Below are 17710 nucleotides of genomic sequence, written 5' to 3'. Positions count from 1 at the left end.
GGCACGCGATAGAATAACCTTTTGCCGAATAGAAGTGTTCTACTTAAAAGCGACAACTGTTGACGACCGTTTGTAGACCACTTGTCTTTAAATTGCAGTATTAGAACAATATTTCGGTCTGTCATTTAACTGTGATCGGCTCATATTCCTGTAGAAAATAATCGTCAACTGTCAGCTATGGCACGAATGAAGCCCTTAAAGGTCTCCAGCTGCTAACGTTCATCCTAACGTAATCACTTGTCCTAATCAACGCCCCGTTGCTTGCTCCTCGACATCATAGCCTTGTTTGAAAATCTACTTCAATACGCTAGCAATTGTAAGTAACAAAAGAACGCCAGCCCTTGAGACAGGCAAGTTTTAAGCAAGTATTCTACCTAGACCTCGCGTTACCTGCGTGATCGATGAAGTCAACAGTTAGTGAATTAGCTTTCCCTTTCTGTGTGCAATTTATCACAATTGTGATATATAATATATCTTTTCAATAACTAATGCACGATATAAATCGGAGGCCATCTACACGCTTTTTCCCATATGTCATCGTGCATATAATGAGAACAGCCGCGCCTTTCATTACGTATATCTTACTTGGATTATTCCTATTGTCAAATCTTTGAGTTCATGCACTTCAACCTATTCCAGGCAAGAAATGACAACCCTTGCACCGCCTGGTATCTGGCAGTTGTTTACTCTCCGCGTTAGGTTCAGCAGTCTGTCATCTATAGTAGAAAGGTCAACGATGACGTGACTTCGAACGATGTGCGATTTCTTAGAATTAGCATATTATTGTTTTACGTATTATACGTGGGTCTGAAAAGCACAAAAACCTAGTTCAATGGTTCGGAAACAGCTTTATACACCTATGACAATTAAATTTCATAGTCGTTTCACCTTCGCACTCCATAAGCTGTTATTTGACTGTCAGTAATCTTTGCGGCTGTGCTAAACGATAGCTTGGATTTGCTCGTCGATTAAAATTCATAGCGTCATTTCCATCTGGTCCTATGAGTCCTTACCAATACGCAGTGATTACAAGAACAGGAGAAAGAAAAAGGATGACAAGTTCCATCTATTTGGCACTCGACCTCGGCCTCGCAGACTCTGACAAAACTGTTTTTTGTTGAAGCTATACGTAACCCAATTGTATGCTATTTTCCAAGGGTTCACTTCTTTGGCAATCAATGTCACTGAAAAACAATATGTATTACAACATTTGTTTTAGTGCATAGCTAAGTACTGTAGATAAAGGAAGGAAACTTTTATGAAGCTTTTATCATGATGAAGTCACTTTTCTTTCTTTCGTAGTATCGGATGGCTAAATAAATAGTTTTAAGGTGAACCTTGACAATATAGCCATATCCTTCACTTATCTTCGATTGTCGTTTTGTTGCCGTTCATTGTTTTTTATCGTCCTCCCGTCAACCAACGTCTTCTACACCACACTATAGTGTATCTACAGATATTTCGGTCTCTCGAGTAAATCAGATTGGACTATTTTTTTAGGGTTGGTTGCAGATGTGTTCATTCTGCGGCGCAGGTCCCTTCCGTGTCTCGGAAGCATCGTAGAGTCCTGCCTGCAGAGGCACCTTCTAGCTGAAAGTAAACGGTCCTTAACGGAGTTTAGCAGTTTGTGACTCGAAGCTCAGTGGTCTGCTTTTGCGGCTAACGTATCAATTGATTATGATATTTGTTGAATTTTCGTTCCGTCCGTAGTACTGTTCCGGAAAAGATTTTTCTGCTTCTGCTTGATGAAAAATCCCGGTTTTACGTTACACACTCACGTGGGTTTTATGCGCCCGGTTACATGGCAGATTGGCATCTTGGTAGCGGTCAATATAGAATTAACGGAACTATTCCCGTCCTGCACTCTTCATCGCACTGTTACATCTCTCTCTCTCTCTCTCTCTCTCTCTCTCTCTCTCTCTCTCTCTCTCTCTATATATATATATATATATATATATATATATATATATATATACTATCGCGCTAGAGTATGTGCTGGGATGTTGTCTAATAGCTTGCAAAGCCTGATACAATCAGACAAACTTCTTGACTCTGAAACTGACTCTGCACCCTTTTGGTCTTTTTTCTTTAATTACCGCTAGTTCACCAATAAAATACATCAAGAGCCTTGTTGATCTCTATCTACGTAAATGTTCGTATGGTTTCAGTAATCATCAGTGTTTTCCTTCTGAACAATTCCGTATAATTATAATAAACTTAATAGTTATATTATGTATATTAATAGTATAGTAGACTTCAAATCGAGTGGAAACTTTGTACTTTGCTTTCATCACGCAGATGATTTCGAGATTCAAGATGTGTTTCCCTCTTTCTTAAATCGCTTCTTTGTCCTTCATAACTCTATCTAGTGCCTTTCCTACTTCCTTTTTCGCTCCCGCTGCTTTGGCATCTTTCATCTGTTTGCGTTCATACTGGCCATTTTGATTTCTGTCTTTTGTATTCTTTGGTATGCTTTTCGCGGACTATCTTGCGTTCACTTGAACTTCGTCTTTAACTCACCCATCGATCCTCTTCAACCCCTTTGTCTTGTACGCCTATCCCGGGTCCGCAACGGGGAGCGTCTGTTTTGGTCACGTCACCAGCATGACTCCACCACCCCAGCAGTATTAGCAGCAATGTAAATACATGATCACAATTTTTCTTTTAAAGCCTCTTTGGAAAAATCTGAAACTATCATCAAATGTAATTAGCTTTACTTTTGCCTATTGTTTTTTTTAGTGTAACTGACTTTTCTTTCTACGTTGTCGACACTGCTGACGTTTCGATTCATGATATATGTTCCCTAATATGGTTTCTTTTCTTAAAGCTTTTAGCTTGTTTAGTATAAGGATTCAACGAGGATGCATGTCTCCTTAGGAAGGGATACCCCTTACTTTTTCTGTTTCATATTGATCTGCTATTTTATTTTTTTCGGTTCGAATCTTCGTTAGTATTTGGGACAGTTTTTAACAATTAGTCGGTTCGAGCAGACGCGCTCGAACTTATTAGTTAATTTCGGCATTGGCTGCCTTCGCTACCCATGACACAGGCGAACGCGTAGTCAAACCTCAAACGCGCGTTGATAAAGTTCATCTCTCATTTCATGATCGCATGTGCAATGTTTACATTAATATAACACACTTGTGCTTTACATATCTAAATCGACCGATCTGAACGGCGGAGTAATGCAAAGCACACATTCGCGTCTTGTCATTATGTGTACGTAAATATGATTTTGATGTACAACTGTACTTGAATCTGTATGTACATGGTAACGGTCTTCGACGTCATCTAAACAGAAAATTCGACCGTTTGCCACCGGCTGACAGGCAAAGGGTGACCAAAAAAAGGTTCGATCCTGGACAAAGTTGTGAGATCTTCTTTCTCTATCAATGTCGGAAACTGGCAAAAGATCCGGATTGTTTAGTAGGTGGTTCTGATCATCGTTGGCGTTCATCATCCAGTTACCCGCGCAGGGTCAAAAAGTTTCCAAGCAAGCATTGAATTATATATATGTATGTATATATATATATATATGGCGACTTTTTCTCTCGGTCTTGCGCTTTCTACACGTTCAACTCAATCACTCTTTTTCATTCAACCTCTCTTTCTCTCTCTGCAATAATAATACTAACAACTACCATTACTCTACATGTATAGTTGCCTCTGGAATTCTGTCGTTTCCTCGTATATCATACTACCCCTGAAGGATTTGCGAAGTCTAATTTAGCTGATTGCATTTAGCTAAACAGCTGATTGCATGGCACTTGCTTCCTTTCCTTAAGAAATTTCTTTGCAGTGTCCCGCGTTTCCCATAGCAATTAATGGCATGCCGTAATGTCGTTAATTTCCCATGGAAGTCATCAGTTGTATGCGGTGACTCTTTATAGTTGAACGTTACTTCTCTACTTCCTTTCCAGTTTTTCATCAGTCTTTGGTAGCGTACGGCCGGCGGTCAAATGATACCGTGTACCGTAGCGTATTCGTGAACTTCGTCAGTTTACGCTGCGGTCTCATGCAGGCCGTCTACGATCGTTGTAGTTGTTACCAATTCGTCCGGGATTGGAACTCCTGTGGATGAGCTGCTGAAATTGGCGCCTAGCATTTCGCTGGTCGTTTCGATATCGCCACCGGTTGTAGCAGGACTACTTCTCTGTACTGTGACCGTAATGCCGTGATCAGCTATCGCGGAGGTGCCACAAGTTATGGGAACGTCTTCGGAGGAACGAGAAACTGCCCCCAAAGTTGCTGTGTCGTGCGCTCCCGATAGACCTACCTCCTTTTCAGGATCGGATGTTTGTGAGGCGGTGTGACTAACCGGTCGAACAATTTCGCTATACGGCGGTGGATCTTCGCAGAGTGATGCATATGATGGCGGATCGTCCTCAAGGGAGATGTCGCCAGTACTCGCACTAGCTCCGCTCGCACCCACTCGCGCCCCTGGTATTTCGAGTTGATCGCTGCTTCTGCAACGTTGGATGAATATAAGTGCAATTTTTAGAAATATCATCGTATACCGCTACAGATATGTAGTGCGTGTAATATATAAAGTCAAGCTTTCTAATTCAATTATGTTGAAAAACGTCGCATTACCAATGAGCGTATCACAATATATAGTACTCAAATAAATGCTGTAGACGCTTCGCACATTGCTGGAATGCATCAAATCTTTAGGCTTATATAAATAGGCATAAATAATTTAATTGTTCAACTTTTGTTTTTGGGTCCTTGACTTAATCCTGTTTACCTTTCGAGTGCCTTCAATGCTTATGTTAATAACTCCACTTCAACACTCTTAGGGAGTTAGGCCAATATTTGACAAGGGGCCCTACGTGCAATTGTACAGTAATTCTTTTCGTGCGTTTTTCATTTGCAAACAACATTGTCTAATTATAAAGGTATGCAGCTATCAAAATAACGATGCTCCGCAGATTGATCGTCATTTTCAAAAGACAGCATAGAAAACGCCTAGCAAACAAAGCCAAATAAAGCGCAAAACAACGGATTCCTCAATTCATTATAACCCTCATCGAACAACATTGATCACTACCGATCTTCCTTTAAGTTCCAAATGCCATTCTGACTTTCCGCGTAATGATCATTGCATAGTTTCTTCGCGGTTACGTCTGCGCCATGCAACATACCTATGTGAGTGTCGGACTGCATCAAGTCCCGAGAACGAGTTTGAGCGTCGCCGGCGGAATGATCGCGAATGCAACGCCGCGATTTGTGCGGGATGCACACTAGAGGGCAGTACGAGACACACCTGCCGAGGTGAGGGCGGAGGAGTGGAATGGGCACCACCCTGGCCTGAGGTGCCCACATGCGGACCTCCGTGCGAACCACTTCCGCCGCCCCCGTGGCCGCCTTGGTAGAAGCGCCGCGCACGCCGATGACCCGAACGCGGTAAACTACAACATCTGTTACCAGAAGGTGGCCACAGTTCGTGTTCAATAACAATGTTATTATGATTATTGATGTTAAGCCACATACATGGACAGTCATTTTCGTATAATCGAAGACATTAAATTGATTTAGACGGTTTCGTAGAGCAAGAAACAAACAAAACGGGAGGATTTTAAGGTAATTTGTTTCCGCCGGCGACAATAGCCGCGTTTAGGTGGTTCGTACGTGTGAGTGCGATTTCCAAGGTGAGGTTGACGGAGCCCCACAACAAAGCCGAATAGAACGGGAGGCACAGCGAGCAAGGAGTGTGCGAAAGAAGACAAAAACACATAGAAACACGCGAGTTAACAATTTCAAACGTGTGAATAGGTTAAGCTCAGTATTGTGCTAGGAAAAGATATTTAAGTCAACAAATCTTCGTAACGTACTAGTATAGTTTTTGCTTTTTTTACATGAGAAAAAACATGGATAAGTTTAAAGTAATAAACAATTGACGTCAATTTTTAAAAATCGTAAAAAATGTAAATCTTATCTTCTATATAGTCCATTACCTTCTGACACAGCGGCGATCTAATGGCGAGTTGGGCGAGCGAGGCACATCCAGCATGGCTGGCAATTGAAGTGCTGATCCTCGAGGGACCACAACGAACAGGACCGGTCGCTCGCGAGGTGAAGTTCGGCCCCCGACTCCACTACCAGCAAACGCACCAGCGTTTCCTATTACGGTATGACGAGCAAATCATCTATAGTTAGTACAATTAGATAAGGTAACTATAATAACAAGCTAAAAAGCACTTTCATATAATTAAATACTATTGATTTTATTTTTATTATTATTTTTTAATAGTTATGAAAGATTTTTCAACGTTCATATCTTCTGCATGCAGTAGACATCTCAGCTTTTGCGAGTATCAAACAAAATCGATAAAAATGAGTTAGTAATCATTTAAAGCCACCTGTCAACAAATGTATGCAGAAGATTATCAACCTAAAGAACATCCACAACCATACAGTAATGCTCATGATGTGTTCCCCTTTTACTGCAACGCTGTACGTAACCGTTAATCCAATATAAAGGCATGCGATGGTGGCGTTGACTGAAACATCACTATCGTGCACTTGTAATTAATTGAGGAATCGGTAACGACATTTTCATATAATAATAGTGCGCATGTATAGAGTGGACGCTGATTTTTGCCAGCCCAAGTCAACTTACCTGAACGTTGCTGCCCATGTCCTCCTCCAGTCCGTTCTACTGAAGTGTTGGGATGACTGGCACTACCTCCATTGCCCGTACCTATGTCCCCGTTATGATGGGCACTGCTGTTATGATTAGACGGGTTGTCGAGAGGCGAGCGGGGCCCTTCCGCGGGGGCGGATGCGATCGAGCGAGTGGAGCTAGAGACCCCACCCGACAGGAAGTACCTGCCGCCGCTGCCCCGAGAGGGCGACACCACCTGACTCTGAGTGGGAAACACCTGTATTAGTAACACAAGAGCAAAAAAGGACAACAACAGTGACACCATACATGTCAGTTGCGCTAATAAAAGTGCTTACTGCAGTGCTTATGTACATATAATATAGTACCAATAATACGAGCCGTGATTATGCCACTTTACATTTTGCTGTCTGCCCAGCGGAAATCAGTACTTGCTGAGAAAAACAAAAAAGTTCGCTTCCTTGTCCAAGGTTTTGTTTTTCTTTTACACTTAATTAAGATTTATCTAAGTAGTTCAAAATTTCAGAGCCATTTATCGTTCCATACTTGTGTGGTGCAAGTAATAATACATCGGTATCAAATCGCGATCCGTACAAGTAGTTTTATCTAACCAGCAATCTGTATCTGAATATATTCGTATCTCTGTCAGAATGGAAATGCGGTGCGTAGCTTGCACAATTTCCTATTTAACAGTAACAGATTAGTTGGATCAATGACGTTGATATATCATTGTAACACAAACTAGGTTACGCGCGCCAGTACGGTATGGACGAGAAACGTCTATGATGTTCAACTTGGGTCTTGCTAAGGTAGCAGGCTTTTCACTGATTAACATGTTTCATTTTCATGTATGAATTTACATAGGCTAAAATAATTCAGTAAAACATAATAATCGAACAAAGGCTTTCTACAACCCAGATGAAAGCCCTGTCATCAATAGTCAGAAGAAGAGCAAAATGTTCCTTACTAACCCACGTCCCGTGTATGAACGCATGGTGCTTTTATGCTGTCGTTCGACCTAACCTGCCTAGCAAAATAGCGAGCGCCTAGTAATACCTCGGGCTGGATCGGCCTGGTAGGTGGATCTCTAGCTGAGACATTATTGCGTTATACATTCAACATAGACAGCTCGAAGTAACCATGGTTAAAGGGTGTCCATTTGCAAACAACTTTTTTGCCGACAAAATGATAGGCATCCAGCGATAGCCGCAACAACGCATTCTCCATCTGGACAGCTGCTCTGTTATTTTGGTTTGTCTGGCACATGATAGCTTTGCTACGTAGAAAACAACGGTGACGTTAGAATGGACGGCTGAGGCCTACAGAATAGCTAGTGGCCAACCTATTGCCATTGTAAAGTAAAAGCGCTGTAGAGTCTTCTCCGTCTGAACTAATACGTACTAATGAAAACCTCGATTCACGAAAATAACCCCCTTATTCTGCTACACCTCTCTAGCTAAACAAAACCTACTTGGCACCCCACAAAAAATCCCCACTATGAGTTCAAGCGTCCCCCAATTGCACTGTACTCCATTATATGCAAATGCTTGATGTCAAATAAGTCGGCATTGACAAACAGAAATTGTAAAGCTTCTTGTTACTTTGATCCAATCTCTAAATACAATTAACTACGTTGAAATATTAAAAAAAATTTGTGTTTATGGTCAATCATAGATTGATGGCAGTCGACTTCGATGAGATGATTTGCCCGTAATGCCGTAGTCAATCGAAAACCTAAATATTAAAACGGAAATCTTATGTTTCGAAGTGACAATGACTAGGCAAAAAGCTTTCATTGAGATCAGACGTAGAGCGGTAACTTATCATGGCACTTATTCAAGCTGAGGTTATTTGGTAACGATGCTGCCAATGAAAAAATCAAGTAATTTTTTTTACACAAGTGAGCGTCATCGTTTAATTGATCGAAGACCCTTCGAACGACAGAGTCGGCACAGGAGGCCTATTAAAAGTTGTTCCTATTAAAAGTTACGAGTTAAAAGTTCAATCTAGAGACAAAAAAGGAGTTGCTTTGAAGCCAAGTGTCCCAATGCTAGCAAGGGGTCTTATTACCTCGAGGAATAACGGGCTCTGTTATTCCGTTAGTGTCAACGCAAACTGTCTAGGCAGAAGGTCTACTGTTGGCAGTATAGCTTGATGCACGTACCTCGTGGTAGATGTGGTAACTTTGACAAATATTGTTTACATTTCTACAAACGAAACAATGGGTGAGGCTTCGGGAAATATAGATGACTAAAGCAAACTTTGCGAATAGTGCCCCGAAAGCGCTCTACCGTTAACTATAGTCGTTTTACTCAGACATGGGGTATGTATTTAACTAGCTTCACCAGTTTAAAATAATGTTTGTCTATTACATTATATGTGTGAACAAAGGACGCTATTGTTGTTGTTGTTGTTGGCGCTATTCCCAGCCCCGATACCAGTAGCTAATACGACTATGTGCGTCAGCCAATTGTCCGTACGGGGCAGTCGATAATTATCCCTGCTGTAAAACTGACCCAACCAACCAACCTGTAGATACGTTCCAGGTGGGAAGACAAAGTGTCCGGCTGACGATGCGCTCCGTGGTGAGGGCGAGGCGAAGGCAAACTCTCTCGGGGAAGTGCTGGCAGACTGAATGCCCGCTGGTGGGTGGTGTAGCGATGATGTCGAAATGCTTAACGGTGGTAATGGGCCACTCTTCACTACAGAAGGCCCGTACCGTCTTCCGTTCGGCAGGACTGGCAGTACATTCCCGCTAACACCGCTACCTTCGCTAGTATTTTCCCCCGCAGCATTTCTGCGTCAGCAGCAGCAGTCGGGTCGTGACCAAGGTACGTGGACAAGGCAAAATACAGATGCAGTGCCAGAGGCGTGCGTTGGTTTAGCGGCAGCGTCAAGAGGCAACTTGTACGGTCGCGAAGGAACCGGCCGATGCAGGAAACCGATGTACGTAGGAGTGCAGTCCAAGAACGCGTCAAAAGCGTACGCCCCGTGAACGAAAACGGTAGTCGTGAAAAATTCGAAGAAGAGATAGTGAGAAACAAGCAGACAGAGTTACAGAGCAAAAGACGAGAGAGAGATATATACGTGAGTGTAGGTGACGAAAACTTTGCCGAGGCATAATCGATATTGGCCCGACATGACACTATGATTCTGTGTAGATAGCTGATAATTATATGACAATATTAAATGTCATTGTGGTTATCATTAGCTGGCGTACTGCCGGTCGTAATACTGCTAAATAGGTGCCATGTGCTAGCAATAGATGAAGAGTTCAGCCAACAATTATATAATTAATAGACGTGATTATCAAAGTCGAACTAAATTACGATATTGTTCCTTATATACGTTGTGCTTTACCTGTAGACATTCCTGATTAATTTTTTTCATGAGACTGGTAACCTCTTTTCTTGCTAAGAAGCTCGGCTACCTAGTAGATCAACCTGTTTACAGTTGTCCAAAGGCTGATAGATTGAAATGTCTGTGGAGTAGAACTTTATGCCGCGACCGCACGAAGGCTAGGATGAAACTGAGAGCCACGTGTAGCTCATCGCTACTTGTGTCGTTTGATTTATCTCGATATAGGAACGCGTCTAGGGTAATTACTGATAGGTGAAGGGAGACCTTGTAAAGCCGAGCAATGTATGTAGTTTTTATAAATTATAAATGCGAACATATTGAAATTAGCTTAATAGTAACCTTGAACGTCGTTTATTTTCTTGCTGCCAAGAATCACAGATGGAAACGCAGTAGGCGAGCACCAGACAGACGATGCTCATCACAAAACAATAAACCGTCCAACTTTCGGTGAATTGGGAGCGGAGACCCTTTTTCCGTAACAATAGCCCGTAGATTCCCAGGCCAGTAAATATGAAAATGGAAAAAAACAGTAGTGATGACATACGCCGCCTGAAAATAAAATCGCATAGGAACAATCAAACGAAAAAGTTAACTAATGGAAGAAGAATAGTCCTATATTGTCTGTCTCTTCGAAAATTGTCAGAGTTTTGATTTGTACGCCCCCGTGTATCTTCTAGGAGTATTGTGTTGCTATACCGTTTAGAGCCTAGCCCTTGATCAACAAAGGGATATCGCCCCTATAACTAAAGAAGCTTTTCTTGTTAGTACTACGTTTTTAATACCTATGTTTTTTAGTCTAAAAAGTCTAGAACTGTTTTGTGCATATCGGGTAGGTAAAAATGTCTCTAGATCTAAATTGCCTTAAAATCTAGATTTTCAACAATAGAATCAATAGGACGTTTCGTACAAGGTACATAATCTATCGGCACTTCTTTGCCGTAGAAAAATGATTGTATAAAATAAGCTACCGGTGCAAATCGGAGTGCAGCGAACTATAAGCCGAAATACAAACCTACGAAATAATAATGTAAAAAGTCGCCGGCCATTGGAAAGCTGTGGAACTGAAGCAGCTACTCTGGAGTCTAAGATGTACGTCAGCGTTCGGAGTAGAAGAATCAAATGATATCAAAAAGAGAACATAACTCTTCTGTTACGACCGCTTGCTAGATGTTTCTAAATATTTTAGCTTGTTTCCCCGTAACGTTCTTGCGCCGAAAGCGCGTTGCGGTACGGATAGTTTTTGTAATGACAATGACGGCCATGACTATGACTATGACATTAACTAGCTAACCATTTACAACAATATTAGACACGGTGATTTCTTGAAATTGCTTCATTTCAGTCATCATCATAAACATTAGCTAAATTGTTTATGACATAGAAATGCTAGCTTCAACGAGAATAAACGTCTGTAGTCATTATCGTGCTGCATTAGCATTGGAGTTGTTACTTGAATCAACGAGACTATGACCTAACTACGATTGGTACTCTGACGCTAACTCTTGTCAACATGTCTATGGCGGTTTTCTGCCGTCCTAAATAGCGCATTCCGGCTGCAGCAAGTTGCCATAATAATCGAAGGAACTTCTGGGACAGGAAATTGCACGCTAACTTCATCTCTTAACCGATGTAAGTTTTGTCCTAGGAGAAAGCAGGCCAATCATTTTTGAGGCTAAAGCTTACCGCGTTTTGTTATCCATTGCTTTCTAAGTAACTATAAAATTAGCATATGTGCGGTTTTTTGATCAGTTTTTATGAAAAACTACGTACGAATAATAGTAACAATACATAGTATCGATAATTGTTTCTAGGGTCAAATTATGGAACATCAATCAAATCACGGTAAGGTACTTATAATACATAAGGGCAGAGTAATAAGTTGTCTCTGAAATGGCCTTAAAGGAAAAATCTACCCAGAGATGTATTTACTGTAAATGTTTGCTACTTAAAAATGTACGAAATATAATGGGTTGATGATGGTTTGGTTGAGCCTATGATGGTTGAGCCGCTTTCAATTTCGATATACGTTTCTAAAATGTAAGGTAACGTACGACTTTATGCTCAGTACTTTCTAGTTACTCTCAAAGTGTACAATGATAACAAGGCATTCATTGCTAACTCTCGTCAGGCCCACTTCATGCTCGTAAACTGTAAACTCCCCGCGATGCATTCACTCGGCTCTCGGTATGAGGTAGAAGGTCTGAAAATCCTGTCCTCAATACCGCTAGCCAAGAACAAGCTCCGCGATGCCCTAACGGTGCTGTCGAAAGAGCCACAAGGATGACAATGGAAAATGTGAAGACGATGCCGCACCGGTTTCTCAAAGCTGCAAGACCCGAGCGTAGTAGGCAAGCAGCAAGGCGAACAAGTCAAGCAAGCGCGGCATGCCAATCAGAAAGTCATCAGAATCCGGAATCTATTGAACGTTCTGGTACATAAAACGATGTCACTCGGTCAGATTATTATTGTTGTTATCAGTTAGGGTTTGATCAGGTTTCCTTGGTCGTCTTGGGACAGTTCCATTCGGTAAATTATAAAAAATCATAGTAGTTAGACTTCAGCAACTATTTACGATCATATTAAATATGGCGTGAGAAACAGACATACATAGCCAATTGAATCAAACCAATAGGGGAGGACGAGCAAAAGTATTCGGTACTGTAAAAAGCACGATACAGTCTAATTATAGCGTCACTAAATAGTTTTCCCATAAACGTAGACGGGCCAACAGTTATAGAAGAAAAACTTTTCCAATAGTTGTAGAATCATATGCACCGTATTTTAGTAGAGATATATCATACTGTGATAGATATTCTATTTCGACATTAATCATATTTTATCAGTACTCATGAACGGAGTGAAGCTGAAGTGACTGCGCAACTCGAATACTAATGCCACCAACTGAAAAAACGGAAGCTGCTCCTCAGCCATACAGTTGACCTATCAGTTAGCGTCACCTCGAGTCAAATCCTTTAGTTAATATTTGGGCAACCTCATAAATTGGGCTTTTTCTATTCCACTGCTTTTTATTTCTTTTCCACTTCACTCTTGTAGAAATATTAAGAATGCGAAAATAAGCCAATTAGCCCATGTTCCCTCGGTCTTTTTATTTTTACATTGAGGCGTGTGAAAGAGAAGTGGTACGGAGAGTGCTAAAGACTTCGCTGAGAACTTCTTTCCTTTGGTGTCGCATGATCATCATGGCGACACATTTGTGGCCTCGAGGAAACAAAGAATAGCGATTCAATGGTATGCTGATCTGGGTTCTAACGCCGATGACGTGCATGCTTTGGCACCCGTTATTGTAGCACCTGCACACGTCACGACCCGCTGAACTGACGGTCGCGCTGGAACGTCCGCCTCTATATTCGTTCTCCGCTGGCCTACCCATTCAGACTAGCGTTAGGTGGCAGATATTGTTCGAGCCCTATTCCCGACCGACCGTCACGCGTAAATCAACCAGCTTTGCAACTGCTTACGAACAATAATCATGCGCGCCAAAGAAAATGAAAAACGATGATTAAAGTGACGTTCAATAAGTTTCATCCTTCAAAATGACCTGTAAGTTGGTTTTCATTGGAGGTTCTACGTAAGGGAAACCATGAAGAAACGCGTGAAGCTTTGCTGCTGTTTTGTTTGTTAAATAAACCTTTATACTGCGACAGGTATTACATCCATGTACGTCCTGCTTGTCGGCTAGACAGAACAACAGTATATAACTGTTGCTACAGTGACTTCGTGTCATTCGGTCGCAATGGTGGCTCGAGCTGAATAGCGAGCAAGAAGTCTGAAGGCTGAGGTTTACTTCGGAAGTGGATCTGCAGAGAGGCGATGACTGAGTTGTACTAGGAGTAAACCATATATATGTATTTCTGGCTCCATCTATGTCGGCAGATTCAGCTCTATTGCGTAGCCACGTACTCCATGGTACGTGAACGAAATCGGGACCTGTTCCTGTTCTTGTTGTAAGAAAAGTATAACATGTGTGTCTTGTTGCAAATCGTTAACTCGATATGGATACGCTCGATTGAATGGGTACTCATGTAATTATGTTAAGTTCGAATCCGCCGAGCCTTATTAGTCTGCAATACGCTATGCCTTCCCGAATTGATAAGCAGCAGAAATCTACCAGCCTTTCATACTGAACCCTGCTTTTGCCAAACCTAGGCTACGTCGGGTTCACTACGGTTGGTACGTATAACAACAAATGATAGGACCAACGGCCTGTGAATTTAAGATATATTAAAATGTAGGAAGGTTACGTATACAACAGGGCCGTTTACCGATAGTTTGGGTGTCGATCTTGTGTGAGAAGAAGGCAGTATAGGCCACTAAATTTTGCTCTGCAATCGCTTAATTCACTTAGCGTTTAGGGTATCGTTGTCGTCATACCGTTTGCCTTACAGGCTATTCGTATTGGCAAAATGGGCCCCTCGCATTGAAGACCATAGAAGCAGTGGGCAGCTGATTCACTTCCCGGAGAGGAGCATGCTATAATGAATTTTTCATTCACACCATAGCTTTTCTCGACATCGTTGTTAATTTACCATTTACTTTGGCTTTTCGATCGACCAGTAGCTGTTGTTTAATTTAGACAAATTTAGTCATCTCGACTTCACAGCTGTAGCACTGTGGCTTTAATTATAACAAAAGTCATAACTAACAACAGCGATAGGGATGGTGAGAGAAATAGTGTACCTTACATAGAATCTTAGTGAACGACGAGGTGTCACTTATGCGAGTCACGTCCGCATCGATATGGGCATCAAGAGTCGATGTGACCACACGTTTGCCTTTAGTACTCCTACACGCAACTTGCAAAAGGACCGCAGTTTTTCTCGCAAAAAAGATTATCACTTCGATTTTCCACGATATCCATTTTCCTAGGCGCGGCGTAATTAATATAGCTTGGTTTTTGCATACGTAATAATCGTTTTCAATGACATCTATATAGTGAATGTTGAAGGCAGGGTAACTTCTGTTAAATCTAGAATTTCTCTCCTTTGACTAGTGTTTATATGTAGGTTAAATTTCCATTTACAAACTTCCGCAAATCTATTGCAGACAGGTGCTTTTAGGATCCAGCAAAATGAGGCACAAAAATGTTAAGCCAGTAGGAAATTACTGGGTGGGCAAAAATAAGCAAATAAATACTGCTATCTGTTTTTTTCGGCTACTGCTGTTATGGCTGCCATTGCGGTTGCCGTATTGTTATCAGTATATACGACACATGTAAATGCATATACTAGACGAGATTGAGAGGCATTCCAATTGTGTATCTACTTTCGATTCATTCTTGATACGAATCACAAACGTGTATGTTATACAACCAACCCTAAACAGAGCGATACACTGGAGGTTTTTTCAATAAGGTAAATGGTATATTTTTCTCCTGGGAAAGATTCTTGTATAGCTCATACCGCGACCGCTTTTTTTTCAAGCCACCAAGAATATTTCCTCTTACTTTTCTAGTTTTGTTTAGCCCTTAGCACATTGAGCCTGAAGCCTGAACCTAAACGACAGGCGTTTCCAGCGCTTTTAGCCTAGCAACAAACAACAAACCCCTGAAAAGAAAGGAATAATTCTTCCTGGCATTGTGTTTCTACTTCAATGTGTAACGTGTCAGTCGCTCTTTGGCACTGTGATCTACTACAGACAATGTTGCCGGACGACTTCACTAAGCGAGAGTCACGTGACCAACTTTCCCCATCATCGACGAGTTTCTCGCTGCTGCATGAACGCACGGCTGTCCTTTTAGCCATTAGGGGTCGCGTGAGGAAGCTGCGTTTCTACAGCAGTGTTATTCACAAATTATTTCGTGGGTTTTCTGCTGAACTCCTCCTCCGTCTTCAAAGCCCTATGCTGATCCCCTACTCCTTTATCCTTGATTCGTTGCTGTGTCCCGCAGTCGGCATATCTGTACGCACTGTATCCGCCTGCATTGTAATAGTTCCCTTCAACTAAAACCTTGCCTACTTTTCTAGCTCTACCTTCTTGTCGTTGGCGGCTGTCGAAGCCTCGGTGGCTTGACGGCATTTCTTCGTGCTTCACGTGTACTCCGAGAAAAGCTTGCTTTCAATGCACGCGCCAGGTATGGGTATATAGGCTAGGAGCGCAGGGGTCGATGGGCTGAGAATGTGTTGGCCTCAAACATGGGCAAAAAAAAGGCACTGACTAATGTCGCACACGGTTACAAGGGACGATTTAGGAGAAGTGGATCAACGAAGCTTCGCTGCCAAGTCAGCTGTGCCTAGGTACAGGTAAGATAAGGTTATTTTCTTAACTGGCAACTGCCTCCGTCGTCAGCGGTTGTTTAAAACTGACTGGCAATGTCCAACTGGGCAGCATCTCCAAATTTTTTGATGGTGTTTCGAAGTACCAGACTAACCCCGAAGAAGGCTGCTAAGTGGCGAAGAGCTATTTTATTTTATGACTGGAGAAACCGTCAAAGTCAGATTCAGCTAATGCTGTTTGTAGTATAAAAGTCTATGTGTGTTCTGTTACCTCACCGGAAGTTCATTTGAAAGCTGGAATCAGCTTAGGAGAACGGCCGAAGTATTTTGATTGTTGTGCCTTAGTGAGTACCTGCCGCTTTGGGATAAGGTGAAGTATTCAGGCACAAATAGATTACGATAAAGGCACATGTGCCGCCCCATCTTCAACATACTAACCAATATCTCTACAATTAGAAAGCAGGTAGCTAGACAGCTATTCGGACAGTCATGTGCACAAACTTACACACGTTTGTAGTAAGCACAAAACGATAGACTTTATATCCAATTAAATAAACATAATTCTACTTACAGAAGTTTAACTTAAGACAAGTACAAAGCTATTTTATCACGTCAAGCAGTATGTAAGCATATATATATATATATTACTACAACTGCGACTGTGAACTACTAAATTTCCAAAATAAATAAAGTCCACCCAGACCACTGTTCTAGCGAACATCGCATGCCCATTTCGTAATTGTTCCATATAAATGAAAGTAATAGTAATAATAAGCGCTATTGTCGTGTTCAGGTCTGTTCATTTGAGTATCAATTGCTGACTATAATGGATATACTGGTAGTGATCTCTGTGCTAACTTAAACCTTAATAACACTACATAGATTAAATAGCTTTATTGCTTCATCATGCTTCTTGGTGCGAACGTCAAACTTAACCGTAAGCACAAACATAGAATAACAAATAAATTAGCGTTCCACTTTACGTACTTTTGTATAGTAATCATAGAAGGAAAAAACAACGGAAAATCGTCGATTGGAGTGCATTTGTTACAAAAACATGAACGTCTCGGCTTGCGGTTACTAGCCTACGAGAGTCGATAATAGCCGCCGCAATAGCTTGTATGCCCAAGCCTTTAATTGCTAAAGGGGAAATCTACGTATTCAGGTAGCAAGTAACAGGATCTATATCCCTGAATTGAACGTTGAACCCTTTTAAGACTCTGTAGGTGCAAATGTCGCATGTACTAAAGACACAGTTTATCTTTACATAGAATAGATGCTTATTAATCTAGACGGTTAAGCTTAGATAAGTATTGATAATACGTGTTTTCTATTAATAGAGATTGACTAATTCGACAAGACGCCTTGGAAACGTTGGGAAAATTTTATTTCTATTACGGACTGCCTAGAAGCACTTGAACAACTTCAACTAATTAAGTTATACCAACTCTTCCTTTTGCAGAACAAAATTAAGGTTGATGGAAAATATTGT

General features: G+C 41.5%; 2 protein-coding genes across 2 annotated transcripts; both read right to left on the bottom strand.

Annotated features, from left to right (window-relative positions):
- Positions 1–3920: 3920 nt before the first annotated feature.
- Positions 3921–6130, bottom strand: LOC111260576 (uncharacterized). The gene is made up of 3 exons (XM_022833450.2): positions 5958–6130; positions 5145–5420; positions 3921–4466 (listed from the first exon to the last, which is right to left on the bottom strand). The coding sequence occupies exons 1-3, from the start codon at positions 6011–6013 to the stop codon at positions 4001–4003; spliced, it is 798 nt and encodes a 265-aa protein (XP_022689185.1). The 5' UTR covers positions 6014–6130; the 3' UTR covers positions 3921–4000.
- A 218-nt stretch (positions 6131–6348) lies between these two features.
- On the bottom strand, positions 6349–11461 carry LOC147753477 (uncharacterized). Its single transcript, XM_086968396.1, has 4 exons — positions 10325–11461; positions 9155–9422; positions 6623–6884; positions 6349–6362 (listed from the first exon to the last, which is right to left on the bottom strand). Exons 1-4 carry the CDS (start codon positions 10525–10527, stop codon positions 6349–6351), a joined length of 747 nt encoding a protein of 248 aa, XP_086824522.1. The 5' UTR covers positions 10528–11461.
- Between the last annotated feature and the right edge of the window lie 6249 nt (positions 11462–17710).

The sequence above is a fragment of the Varroa jacobsoni genome, unplaced genomic scaffold (genome assembly GCF_002532875.2).
Source record: "Varroa jacobsoni isolate VJ856 unplaced genomic scaffold, vjacob_1.0 scaffold_454, whole genome shotgun sequence".
Lineage (NCBI taxonomy): Eukaryota > Metazoa > Arthropoda > Arachnida > Mesostigmata > Varroidae > Varroa > Varroa jacobsoni.
This window is presented reverse-complemented; position numbering and strand designations above follow the sequence as displayed.